Genomic DNA, 15,068 nt, shown 5'->3' on the forward strand with positions numbered 1-15,068 from the left:
CAGATCATGTGGGGTGATTGATGGGTACTGCACTGGTACTGGCACCCAAATTCTACTTTGATGTAGCCGCCGTGGTACACAAGGAGACTTGTGAATAAAAGGTTTTATCCCTAACTATGCTCCAGGTTTTATATACAAAGTGGGGAAGCTCAGGCCATTTAACATACAAGGCCAATATACGACAAGGCAGGACTATCCGCCACGCATGGGTGGTTTGTATGATGGCAGGGGAAAGAAGGCTGGAAGGTATACTTGTGGATAGATGGGAGGATGTGAGGGAAGGTAGGTGCATTTTGGTTGCCATTACAGTGTTGTTTGTTGACAAATAGTAATGCCTCTCTATATGTTGTATAACTTCATAAAAAGGTTTTGAAACTTTTGAATCTCAAGCACAGACCCTACAATGAAAACCAGTCTGTTTTCTTGTGACAAGGTACCAGTTAAGGGCTAAACTGTCACCTATGATAGTGTAGGGGGTCAGTAAAAGAAAATGGGCAAATTCCAAATAATGCCTTTTAGGGAACTGTCAATCAGAATCTTCAGGTTGCAAACAAGGGCTTCTAGTGGGAGGATACACGCATTGGCCCAAAGTACACCCACAACACATCACCTTTTGAATCCCCCCTCCCCCAAGTGTCAACCGGATCTAGAAGCTTTTCCATCAGTTGCTCCTCCACTCTGAGTGGTGCCTTTGGACTCTGCGGTCCTTACATCCTGCATCCAGAAGTGACTGAGCAGAGCCCTATATAGGCACCATGCCTGCGTGTTTGACATCTATTCCTTTTTTCTATGCCCTAAGCCTAGCTCCACCCTCGAACTTTGTTGGTTCTTCCCATACTTCAAACTGTGCCACATGTGCAGAAACCAAATTTTCGTCACTGATGTGCATGACGTCTGTTTTTCGTTCCTCGGATCTAATCTTGAGTCAGTCTTGAGACAAATGCTCCATGATGTATCTGAAGGCCATCAGGGAGTGGAAGGTGACACTGCATCTCACCAAGCACAAGAAACGGGGCCATTTGCACTCCCAAGTTGTGGACCTGCTCCAAGGCCTGATCCTGGTCTTACTTGGGATTTTACATCAACAAAGTGAAATCCGATCTTCGGCCAGTGCAGACAATTCCATATTTAGAGACTGTTCTGAAAAAGGTGGCATTCAAAGGTTTTCTGCCCTGTTGTGAGTCTGGGACAGGCAGGATATGGTCCCAATGGGACATTCAGGATATGACCCTGATGTTTCAGTCCTCTTTCCGTGTTCAGGCCTGTACAGGTCTGAGACTTCTTGATCTCCTGGCCATGTGTATCCTGCTGGTGTAGGGTGAACAGGCATTACGGATTTGCTAGGACAGTCCCAGTTTTCCACTAGCTGTCCTGCCAGATTCCAGCAAATTTGGATCATGCTTCTGTCTTCAGACAGTGTGACTGAAAACAGTTGGAGCCACCTTTTTATGTGTTCTAAAGCAGGACAAGTTTGCAGCTCTTATCAGAAAGCAATTGAATTACAAGGAAAGATGCTGGGCTTAAAAATTCATGTTCGAGGCATATGAGCTGCAGATTGTACACTTAGCATAGGTCGCCATCTGGTGTTGGGCCCGGATGTTTGCAGTTTGTTTTTCTTCTTGGACAGTCTTTGGAAGTCACGAGTTTGGTGACTCCTCCTTCGGTCCGTACTGCGCATGGGCTTCGGCTCCATCCTCAGATTGTTTTTTTCCGCCATCGGGCTCGGATGTGATACTTCGTGCTCCGGCTTCGAACTTCTACGGTTCCAGCCTCGACGGAAAATCCTCGATTCTTCGAGTTCCTTCATCATCTTCATCTCTCGAAGCGGCACTTTCTCCATCCCGTACATCGACACCGGCCTTCGGGCCCTCCGCGACTCCGGTCCCGGCCGATGGAAAGGACTCCGTTCAAAAAGTGCCCAAAATGTGGGTCTAAATTTCCCCACACCGACCTCCATCAGGTGTGTAACCTTTGCCTCTCTCCGGAACACGAGGCTAGAGACTGCCCCGCCTGCAAGTCTTTTCGATCGAAGAAGACCATCCGAGATCGAAGAGCTCGACGCACCATGGCGCACTCATCCTCTGCAGCTCCACCGGACATCTTCGGAGACGACGCCGAAGCTTCGGGGCAAACACACACCGAGCAGGAGGAAGACGTCGTCAGCGCTTCCGAGGCCGACGACTCCGACGTGGAGGACGTTACACCAGCGCAGCGGGCCGTGAGTACTATGCCCCCTCCCACCCCCGCGCCGAAAACCAAAGAGACTCAGGTTACTCCCTCGCCTGCCGGCCTGGGCAAAACCAAAACCAAAACTTCGATCACCCCACCTTCGGGCCCGGTGTCGAAGCCCCCAAAGTCTCATGGCAGCTCGGGATCGAGCCAGCCGACACCCGGTGCCGAAAAACAGCATCCAGCACCGAAGACTGCAAAATCCAGCTCGACTCCGAAACCACCGGTGCCGAAGCCTGGACACTCTGTGCCGACCAAACACAAACACAAATCTGTCGGCACCGACGCTCCGGCGCTGAAACATCATTCGACGCCGAAACACCCGGAGACCTCAAAAAAGCATGGCGCACACAGACCATCGAAACCCCCGGTTCCGAAATCACCGGTGCCGACAGACGACTCGACACCATTGGCTCTGTTTACACCAGACCCTTTACAAAAGACTTTGTCCAAAGATCCAAAGACTGGGCTTTTGACTTTAACTACCAAGAAAAGACGCCTTGATGCTCCGGCTCCTCCTCCTCCACCCAAAAGGAAGGACTCTGCTACTTCTCCCCTCAGAGTGCCCTCCCCACCACCGCCTCCCCTACCCCCTCCACCTCCTCCACCGCCTCCACCTTACAGGTCTCCGCCACCTTTACCTCACTACGATCCGGCCCCATCCCCAGATCCGGATGATGGGGATCCGGACAATTACCCGGCGGACGCCCCAATGGATCCCACTCCACCAGGGACCCCAGATCCATGGGAGGATTACAATAACCCTGATATACCCAATGTACCTCAGGACGACCTATACCCATCAAGGCCGTCTCCTCCAGAGGACTCCTTAGGGTTTCATCATTTAGTGCAGAGAGCAGCACACTACCATGGGGTGGACATGCACAGTGAACCAGTAGAAGAAGACTTCCTACTGGATACATTTGATATACAAGACAAATCTACTTCCATTTTACCCATGCTTAAGGGTGTCACCAAGCACGCTACAGAGGTGTTCAAAGACCCTGTCAGAGCCAGAGTACTGAACCCTAGAATAGAGAAGAAGTACAAGGCGGCACCCACAGACCCTGCTTACATCAAGGGCCCTGCTCCCCTAGATTCCCTAGTTGTCTCCACAGCTAGAAAGCGGGCTAACTCCCAATCCTCAGGAGATGCCCCACCGCCAGACAAAGAATCTAAACTTCTGGACGCGTCTGGTAAACGCACCGCCTCCCAAGCTGCAAACATGTGGCGCATTGCAAACACACAAGCACTGCTTGCGCGATATGATAGAGCACACTATGACGAACTAGAGGCTCTTATGCAGCACCTTCCAGAAAAATACAAGCACAAGGCTCATGACCTCATACAGGAGGGTAAACTAATTACAAACACCTCCATTAAGTGTGCCCTCGATGCAGCCGACACTGCTTCTAGGGCCATAAATACCAGTGTCCTGCTTCGTCGCCACGCCTGGCTCAGGATCTCAGGGTTCAAGCCTGAAGTCCAGGCATCCATACTCAATCACCCCTTTGACCAGGAAACACTCTTTGGGCCAAAGGTAGACGAAGCGCTCGAAAAGATGAAGAAAGACACAGACACAGCAAAGTCTATGGGGGCACTCCAAACACAAGCCTCCAAACGTTCCTTTCGACGCTCGTCCTTTCGTGGCACAGGCAGAGGCTCCTCCACCGATAACGCCTCTACCTCCTACAAGTCCCCTCCTCAAAATACCTTTTCAAAGGGCAATCAGAGAGGTGGTTACAGGGGTAACAACAATAAGGGCAGGGGCAAAACCAACAACACCCGTTCCGCCACCCCCCCGCACAATGACTCCCCTCCGCTCCCCCCAGACCATTCCACTCCGGTCGGGGGCAGACTACAAAACTTTATCCACGTATGGGAGTCCATAACATCGGACAAATGGGTGACCCAAATCATTCGGTCAGGGTACTGTCTAGAGCTAACATCTACCCCACCCAATATCCCACCAAGGCACCGTCCAATGTCTCAAGAACATTCCACACTGCTCAAACAAGAGGTACTCTCACTCCTGCAAAAACACGCTATAGAGCAGGTCCCCGTCAATCAACGAAATCTAGGGGTCTACTCTCTATATTTCTTAATACCAAAGAAAGACGAGACCCTCAGACCCATTCTGGACCTCCGGCCTCTAAATGCCTACATACATTCAGACCATTTTCACATGGTCACTCTACAACAAGTCCTCCCACTCCTCTGCCAGGGAGACTTTCTCACAACCTTGGATCTGAAAGACGCATACTTTCACATTCCAATACACCCCTCTCACAGGAAATACCTCAGGTTCGTGGTGGACGGGCAACATTACCAATTCACGGTTCTCCCCTTCGGGGTCACCACTGCACCACGAGTGTTTACCAAATGCCTAGCAGTAGTAGCAGCACACCTCAGACGTCAACACATTCACGTCTTCCCTTACTTAGACGACTGGCTGATAAAAGCCACGTCCTACCACCAATGTGTGCAACATACAAACAGCACCATCCAACTGCTCCACCAGCTAGGCTTCACGGTGAACTACCAAAAGTCCCACCTCATACCATCTCACACAAAGCAATATCTCGGGGCCACTATAGACACCTCCAAAGGTATTGCCTATCCAAACTCAGCCAGAATCACAAGCATTCAAGCCTTACGCAAAACATTCCTTCCCCAACACCCTCTTCCAGCAAGAGTGTTCATGAAGCTCATAGGAATGATGGCGTCTTGCATATTTATAGTGCCCCATGCAAGACTCCACATGCGTCCACTTCAAGAGTGCCTAGCACAACAGTGGAACCAGGCCCAGGGTCAGCTGACGGATCTGGTGTTGGTGGACGGCCGCACACATCACTCTCTGCAGTGGTGGAACACCACAAACCTTTCCAAAGGACGGCCGTTCCTGGACCCGGTTCCTCAGGTGATTCTAACAGCGGACGCATCGCTCTCCGGCTGGGGAGCGCACCTCCTACACCTCACAATGCAAGGTCTATGGACGCCACAGCAAAAATCGCTCCACATCAACCATCTGGAGCTCTTGGCGATCTTTCTAGCCCTAAAATCTTTCCAAAAACAAATTTCGGGCAAAGCAGTCCTCATTCGCACAGACAACATGACTGCGATGTATTATATACAAAAACAGGGGGGGGGACACTCTCCCCAGCTCTCCCGCTTAGCCCAGAGCATATGGAGATGGGCAATTCCCCAAAACATCTTTCTCCTGGCACAGCACGTTCCAGGATTACAAAACACCATAGCAGATCTGCTCAGCAGACAAACGCAACAACTACACGAATGGGAACTGCATCCACAAGTTCTTCACCCATTCTTCAAACAATGGGGGCATCCTAAAATAGACCTCTTCGCCACCCACGAAAACAAAAAATGCCCAAGCTTCGCCGCCAGATACCCACACCCATTGTCCAAGGGCAATGCGATATGGATGAACTGGTCAGGCAGATTTGCATACACCTTTCCACCTCTCCCACTAATTCCATTAGTGGTCAGGAAGCTACAACAGCACTCCCTCACACTCATTCTGGTAGCTCCAACGTGGGCCAGGCAGCCGTGGTACACCACGCTACTACAACTATCAGTGGTACCACATCAAAAACTGCACCTTTCCCCATGCCTCCTAACCCAGAACCATGGAGAAATCAGGCACCCGGACCCAGCTCAGCTCAACCTGGCGATCTGGCTCCTGAAATCTTAGAATTCGGATACCTTAACCTTCCCCCTGATTGCATGAACATCATCATGGAAGCCAGACGTCCTACCACTAGAGCATGCTATGCCGCAAAGTGGAAAAGATTTGTAATTTACTGCCGTAACAATACAATCAACCCCCTAGATGCATCCATACAGCACATCATATGCTATCTGTTCCATCTTCACAGGTGTAACCTGGCATATTCATCCATACGCCTACACCTAGCAGCGATCGCTGCTTATCTACAAAACAGGCAGCATTTATCACTCTTCAGAGTGCCCGCTATTAAAGCCTTCATGGAAGGCCTTAAACGAGTAATTCCTCCCAGGGCACCACCTTCCCCTGTATGGAATCTAAATTTAGTTCTTACACGACTAATGGGTCCGCCCTTCGAACCAATGCACAAATGTGAGCTACAGTTTCTCACCTGGAAAACAGCTTTCCTTGTAGCTATCACTTCCCTTAGAAGGGTTGGTGAAATACAAGCGTTCACCATACAGGAACCCTACATACAAATGCATCACAGCAAGGTCATACTTCGCACAAATCCGAAGTTTCTGCCCAAAGTCATTTCCCCCTTCCACCTCAATCAATCAGTGGAATTACCTGTCTTCTTTTCGCAACCCCAATCTGTTGCAGAAAGGGCCTTACACACACTTGATGTAAAAAGGGCGTTACTATACTACATACAAAGAACGCAACCCTTCAGGAAGACTAAACAATTGTTCGTTTCCTTCTCTCCACCACATAAAGGCAACCCCATTTCAAAATCAGGGATAGCTAGGTGGATTGTAAAATGCATACAAATTTGCTATCAAAAGGCAAAGAGAACATTATCTGTTCCCCCTAAAGCCCACTCTACAAGAAAGTTAGGGGCTTCTATGGCTTTTCTAGGGAATATACCCTTAGATGACATCTGCAAGGCAGCCACATGGTCTACACCGCACACCTTCACAAAACACTACTGTGTAGATGTGCATTCCAAGCAGCAAGCTAGGGTGGGCCAGGCTGTACTAAAGACACTTTTTCAAACAGCTGCAACGGATACCGGTGGTCGCCGCTAAGGTTGGGTACTGCTATATAATCTATGCTAAGTGTACAATCTGCAGCTCATATGCCTCGAACGGAATATGCTACTTACCAGTATGCATCTGTTCTTGGCATGTAGAGCTGCAGAGTTGTACACGCCCACCCGCCTCCCCGGCTACCTGTATCCGTTCCAGTACATCTTATTTAGATACAACACATGGGTTTCTCACTGTTATTACTACGCTCCATCATTTCCCTGTTGGCGAAAAACAATCTGAGGATGGAGCCGAAGCCCATGCGCAGTACGGACCGAAGGAGGAGTCACCAAACTCGTGACTTCCAAAGACTGTCCAAGAAGAAAAACAAACTGCAAACATCCGGGCCCAACACCAGATGGCGACCTATGCTAAGTGTACAACTCTGCAGCTCTACATGCCAAGAACAGATGCATACTGGTAAGTAGCATATTCCTTTTATTTCCTCGGTTGTCCTTGTTTATATGTTAATGAATGATGTCATTCTATGCCCCTCGGATAATGTTAAACTGTAGTCCTTCTATTTTTATGAAGTGTCCCAGTTTTTTGTTTTCAAAATCTGGTCACCCTATGCTGGTGCCTCATGGCTGTTGGCACATGCGGGATCTACACTAGAACCTCTGTACAGGAACTCTGTGCTGGAGTCTCCAATGATCAATTGGTGGATGTAGGATACCTACCTGAATTTTGACAGACTGTCCTCCCTACCTCCTGTGATGATCACTGGTGCATCTGTTTTAGGCTGGGGAGGTCACCTGGACGAGGCGGGAATCTGAGACCGCAGCAACAATCTGTTCAAGGTGATTGTCTTGCAGTTGCCCCCCAAGCCCTTTTCACCTTCCTTCAAGGGCAGCTTTATACAAGTTCTGATGAACACCATGATGGCCATGTGATACTGCAACAAATAGGGTGGTGTAGGGGGACCTGTGTAGTTCCAGGAAGGGTTGAACGTGCAAGAATTCTCTTGGACTGTCAGCCATCTGGCAAAGTCACTTAATGCCAGAGCAGACAATGTCGGCACACGCTACCCAGCTATCCACATGTGGCATCTGCACCCAAGTAGTTTAAGGCATATTACCCATTGTGGTGGTCCATGGCAATAACTTTTCACTACTGTTGAGTGTTAATTGTCAAGCCTTGCATTCTAAAGTTTCCACCTTAAGGTTTCCTGTTAGACCCATTCTGCCTTCCCTGGGAGTTCGGTCTCCTTTACGCATTCCACCTCGGTTTTCTCGGGTTCTGAAGAAGGTCAGGAAGGATCATGCTCAATTGACCCTCATAGTACAAAACAGGGCTTTGAGGGTCTAGTACTCTGAACTGCTCAGTCTGACCATGTGTCTCCCAGCTCAAACTAGTACTTCATAACAACATCAACGAGTTAGAGATCTACAATCAAACTTCACTACCTACACCTCCATGCGTAAGGATTGTGCAGAACCAGCAGAGTCTACTCGATCTGCCTCTGGGAGGAGTTTATCTCATCTTAGATGCGGTCTGTCTACAGAGTGTGTGTGTGTGTGTGTGTGTGTGTGTGTGTGTGTGTGTGTATATATATGTATGTGTGTGTATGTATATATGTGTATATATGTGTGTATATGTGTGTATTTGTGTGTGTGTGTGTATACATGTGTGTGTATATATATATTTGTGTATGTATGTGTATATATATATATATGTGTGTATGTATGTGTATATATACATGTATTTCTATATATGTGTGTATATATATATATTCACTGAAAAAACCATAGGTTTCACACATGTTATAGTTAGCTGGACATTTTACTGATAAAAAACCAATGAAATTCCCCCGGTTTAGTTAGTGCAGGCAACTATAACTCACGCGACCGCAATCCTCTGCTGATGCTAATACTGTATTTAGACACTTATTTGCCCATGTCTTCTTACATTAAATTTTAGCTATACATATATTACAAATATTTTTTTTCATAAAGACACATATGTCATCAGCAGAGGATTGCGGTCGCGCGAGTTATAGTTGCCTGCACTAACTATAACGGGGGAATTTCATTGGTTTTTTATCAGTAAAATGTCCAGCTAACTATAACATGTGTGAAACCTATGGTTTTTTCAGTGAATTTGCAAGGTTTTTTAAATGCTAATTCCTAACTATAACGTGTGTGAAACCTATGGTTTTTTCAGTGAATTTGTACGTTTTTTTAAATGCCAAGTTACTTTACGCCATTCGTGGCGTGCGCGCCCAGTTAATGCAGTTCGTTCCGTCCGTGCACGGTGCGCTTCGCGCACCGTGCGCGCACAGTGAGCACGCGGTGCGCTTTGCGCACCGCGCGCCCACTTTACGCAGTTAGTGCCGCGCACGCACGGTTGGCACGCGGTGCGCTACACGCACCGCGTGCCCACGTTACGCTGGATGGGCCATGTACGCACGATGCGCTTCGCGCACATGGAGGACATATTATGCGCTTCGTTGTGAAAGGTAATCATTTAAATATTTAGGTCGTTGAGATGCCGTGCACAAATGATGCCCTTCGGGCAGCATTTGCACACGGGGTGGGGAGAGTGGATAATTTTTTTTTTTTATAAATTTTTTTACCGTAAGCGTAATCGGCGATTTTTCTTAAAAAAAATTAAATTGAATTTTTGGCCTTGGGGGTTCTTTGGGGACACCTTCATCTAGGCTAGGTGGTTAGGAGCTGACTACACAGCCCCTTTACATGTTTTTTGCCTTTGTTTTTGCTCCCCCACTCAGAGTGCGAGAGAGAAAATGGCGGCCGCCGCTTCCTGGTTTCGACCGATTCGAATGTTTACTAAGATCTAACAGCCAATCAAAATCGCGCTCGCGCACGGCACAGTACGCTTACGGTAAGCTTACCGTAAGCGCACCGTAAGCTGCCACAGATATATATATTCATTTAAATGCTATTTTCTCAGGATCTACTGAACAGATTTACACCAAACCTACAAAAGGCACTTCCTTGACCTGAGGACTAGCTCTCTGCCAAATTTCAAGTAACTCTGTTCAGCCGTTCGGGCTGTAGCTGTGTCTAAAGGTCCTATGGAAAAATGCATGGGAAAAACTCGTTTTGGGACCCCCCTTTTTTCTCAGCCCCCGCTTGACGAATCCCCCGAGACTTTCAGGGTAGGAGCGGAGCGTAGCGCCCCACCTATTTTGAAATTTTCGCGAGGATTCGTCGACCGGCGCCAAAGTTATTCTAAATAGAATGTTGCGGATTTCCTATGGAAACAGGGTCCTAACTATAACTATCTACTGGCGACCGCCAGTAGATAATATATATATATATATATATATATATAGACAGGGGTAACATGACAATGGTAGGAACAAGCCCACTCCAATTGGAGGTAAAAATCATGGCACAACATAAGATTTACAAGGGCATGCTATTAAAGCTTAATAATCCATGGAGAGCTTGCATATGGCATTAATTAACTGTATATTGTGATTAATTATATTTTGATGAAATTGTATTGGATTTTCTTATTGAATGTTATGTGGAACCCTGAGGTTATAATACGAAAGTATAAAAATAACAGTACTGTCTACCTATATAGTATAGTGTTAAAATAGCCGACATCTTCCCCAAACAAGTGACTGGATTCTAAAAGTCCGCTTTCTATTTTTATTATTTTTTGTGTTTGTGATTTTAGTCCCTGTTAACCAATGAAAGAGGAAATGGTTAAATAGAAAATGTAAGCAGGGAAAGACTGACATTGACGAAGGCCAGGAGGCTGAAACGCATTTGTCAGTTGATCGTGTGTTGCAAAGAATCAATTGAATATTGGCCGGAGTGCGCAGCGTTTTTTGAACTGTGGCTGATATGAATACGCGAGTTTCGTCCTCGTGGCTGGAGCACCCGCTGTGTTGAGAGCGGGAAATTGACGAAGAACGTAGTGAAGAGAAAATATATATATATATATATATATATATATATATATATATGTATGTATACATATATATATATATGTGTGTGTGTGTGTGTGTGTACGTATGTATCCTTGCAATTAAATTCAGACTGGGCGTATTTGCAATGCCGAATTGAACACCGACCTCCATTAATGCCTTTTTGTAAACGGACGTCTGCATACAGCAGTGGCACCTATATTTGGTTCTACTCCGTCCTTCTCTGAGGCTGGATGAAGTCACCTTAGAGTCCGATGGTGCCACCTATCTGCATAGGATCAATTCCTGCAACAGTGTCCAGCTCCAGGGTGGAGTTAGGAGAATTCAGTTTGCGAGGAATCTGTAGTTTGAGGATCCATCAGAAAGAGCATTATCAAAGGAGTAAGTAACTTGTTCTTTCGTCAGTAGTTTGCTTATTTTGTAGTTTTTTTCCATATCCTCTACCACATTCATACAAATTTTGCACTTAAAAGCATACTATTTTGGTCTCTTCTTTCTCATGTTTGGTCTCAGTTTTATCCTTTCAAACCATAGGTTTTCTTTTATATTTTTAAGATAAACCAAGTTTGGACCTAAGGCCTAGCAAGCCAGTAGCTCCGCAAGTACCACCCAAAAAACCAATGCCTCCAAGCAAATCTAATCTTCTGAAATCAGTTGTACCTCCTCCAAAACGTCCAGATAAACCTGCCTTACCCACACCTGCATCCAAGTAAGCCGTTTCTTCATGCTCATCTTGTTGTTGATAATTTGAGTTTTGTAAGCTTTATTTCTTTGATTCTGGTTTAGAGCTTTGCGTGCTGAAAAAGTTGTGATGTTTACAATATATTTTTTCTTTTGTCCATTGGAATTTGTAACTTTAATGATTTTGTTTTTTCCTTGATTTAGCTACACAATCTCAAATGGTTAAGAGCTTCTGACATATTCTTTCGTTTAGGAGAAAGAAAAACATGCAGGACTGTTCGATCCTTCTAAATGCATTTATAGTATAATGTCTTCTGGGCTTTAAGATGCACACTCACCTTGTAGGGACGTAAAAGTCCTCTTCATGGTGGAGACTTATACCACTGCCCTTCTGTATTGTTGTCTGGATCCCTAATTCTGACTTTGCAGTCATAGGGGAACATGGATCATGCGTGTGCGGCATGACATAGACCTGTCTCGTGGACTGCAGTCTTATTAGACCAGGATGGGGCACCTAAAGCGCGGTCTTCTCAGTGGTGGAGGCCTACTGCCTTCACTAGGAGCTAAGCAGCGCAAGCTTGGTGGTGGCAGCACACCATATGAGGATTAGAAGTAGTGACCAGGTCTTTTCCCCATGTCATTGGTGTGAGGCAAACTTGCTCACTCTCCTTTTTAGGTCTCGCGCAGCGAGCGACCACTTGTAGGGTTAGGAATCGCACACGCACGAGAGTGTGCTTTTCCATTTGGGCCATGCTATTGATAGAACGTCTGTCACTCTAAGTAAGTTAATGCAATCTAGGCTTAAGTATCACAAAAAGTTTGCTCTGCAAACTGTTTTTTTTCTTGTTATTTTATGCAATTCGGGTGGACTTTTAATAGGTTTTGATATGCTATTGTATGTAAATTTATATCTCTGGAAACCTCCCACAGGACAGCTCACTCCAGAACAACCTCCTGAAACCATTGAGCACTAACCCCAGAGCACTGTCAGTAGCCTCAGGAGTTTCAAAGTGGTAATTCTCGTGAAAATTCAGAACACACACTCACAAGTCAGAAGCAGTAGGCCTCGGATCCGCTCCAAGCAATAACTCTTCCATCCTCCCAGCCGATTCATAGTTCTTGTGGATGAGACTAATTGTGTTACTTCACAAAATGGTGGAATGCACCTCATTCAGGTGGGTGCCAGTGACAATAATGGACATGTTTTTCATAGAATACCACTTCACCCACCAGGTAATAAATGATCTAACCATGATCCCTTATCTTTCATACTAGAGGTGAAATCCATGCTCACCAAGAGAAGAACAAACTTGTGTGTTGATGTCTTCGATGGAATAAATAATGATAGGCCACTCAGTACAGGTTTTAGTAGTATTATGACAATCTCGTCTGATAGGACCTTTAAACAGTCACAAACGATTTTAGACCAAGAGCATGTGTGTGTTTGTCCAAAAGATAAGTTGAAATCACTGAAAAGAATGAGAAATCAAAGGCAGCGGGTGTTTTTCAAAGTATCGGAACCTGAAACCTCCACCGAAGTGATGACAAGAAAGATAGATGTACACAGAACAATTGTAGTTGCACTTAGTCCCCTTGTAGTTGGCAGACAGCCACAGCAAGGTAACAATCCTCCCACACTCTGAATCAGTCTTTTTGTTTCAGAGGCTGAGGAAGAAAACCATCCTAAGAGCTCTGCCAACTCTCCCGTATGACCAAGGCGGATTTGCCGTCACTGATTTTCACATCTTTTGTCTTGTTGCCCAGGCCCAATTTGTATATTCATGGTTCCACCCTGATGCTCTCCTACATTACATCAAACCAGAACGGGACTTGGCTGACCTCATACCATTAAAACGCTATTACCACAGGGTATTCAGAAAGACCCAATGGATGTTCAGACACTATCTACCACTTGTTGGGCATGGCACAAACTCAGTGGAATGCTGGGTCGCAACTTCTTATATTCCTCCGCTCTCCCTCTCTCACCGAACCTGTGGTCATCACAAACTGAAAAGCTGGTGCAGCACACCATGAGGACACACAATATTCACACATTTGACGATCTGTTCCACAACAGACATGCAATGACACATACTGCGGATACTTTACCTGCGAACATTATGGCCATGGACAGGTTTATTTTTACCAGGCTAAACGATACACTCTCACTGATAATTAACGGTCTGCTTTAATGTGCACAAATTAAATAAGTATCTTCCAGTCACCAACATAAGCTAGTCCATTTTAGTTTCCTACACCACCGCCTCTGGGCTTGCCCGAATTGACCCCTCCAGATCCTCTTTGCCCCAAATGGCATGCACCTGACGCAGACTTTCCACATATGACCTGGACCTGCCCCTCCATTGCAAAGTACTGGGCGGGGGTATTTGACATAATATCGCCGATGATTTCCCTTACCCTAGCCCTCTCCCCATTTATGGCACTGCTGGGCAACGTCTCCTCCATTCAAAAGAATCTCTGCAGACTAGCTGCTATTGCTCTGCTACTAGCAAAAAAGGAGATTGCACTGCATTGGGGCAGAGCCATACGTCCTACTACCAAAGCTTGGCTGCACAGCATGTCTTACTGCTACATGACCAGTGATATCTATGCCACGGTGCAACCCCCCACCCCCCTCCGCCTAGCCACAGGATGTTTGGCAACCTTTCCGCTCTCATCTGCTTTTCCTAGCCACTGACACTCTATCCTTAGCCATACTAACACCCATTGAAGCACCAGCCTCTGCTCGTTCCAATTAGGGCACCAATGTTTGACTTAAATGTTTCACCACTCAGTTTTTACTATAAGGCCTGACTCTGTATTTTCCTCCTTCGATTATTTAATGCAACAGGATTGATATTGCCCCTATATACCATTGTATCAGGATGTATGCTTATCCTTTTATGGTAGTATTCATAATCTAACCACTGCTTTCTTCTATGATCTTTTGTTGTTACTTTCATTGGGAGTGTATGAAATTCATTAAATAAACCTTAAAAAAAAAAAAGAGCTCTGCCAATTTACAAAGTTAGTCCTGCTCATTCCACCTCAGTTCAATTTGTGTGACGAATTACCCTGAAGCTTGGATGATGGACCAGTGGGTATCTGGAGTCATCAGGCAAGGATATTGGATAGAGCTGACTCAATAGCCACCAACAAGAAAACAATAGAACACGGAAATGAAGACAGATGATATTCCTTTATTATTGAAGGACTTGCAAAGATTTTTTATTAAAGAGTAGCTATTGAAGAAATCAATCAGACTGAGCAAATCGGGGAAATGTTCACCTTTTTATGATTTCGAAACAAGACAAATCTTTAAGTCCCACTTAAGGCCTTTGAAAGTCTATAGAAGATGACAACATTGTAAGATGCCATACCAAGTTCTATCTAGCAATGATAGATTTGAAGTATGTGATTTACAAGAGTTCATCCCTTACATGGCCAGTACCACTGTGTTATTAGGCAAATGGTAGTAGGT

General features: G+C 46.0%; 1 protein-coding gene across 1 annotated transcript in view; it reads left to right on the forward strand.

Moving 5' to 3' along the window:
* Positions 1 to 15,068, forward strand: part of CD2AP (CD2 associated protein) — a 597,230-nt gene that overhangs the window by 351,392 nt on the left and 230,770 nt on the right. Inside the window, exon 13 of the mRNA XM_085610578.1 lies at positions 11,462 to 11,615. Within this exon, the coding sequence (XP_085466704.1) occupies positions 11,462 to 11,615 (154 nt within the window). The remainder of the gene's footprint in view (positions 1 to 11,461; positions 11,616 to 15,068) is intronic.

Source organism: Triturus cristatus, chromosome 6 (genome assembly GCF_964204655.1).
Source record: "Triturus cristatus chromosome 6, aTriCri1.1, whole genome shotgun sequence".
NCBI classification, from domain to species: Eukaryota; Metazoa; Chordata; class Amphibia; order Caudata; family Salamandridae; genus Triturus; species Triturus cristatus.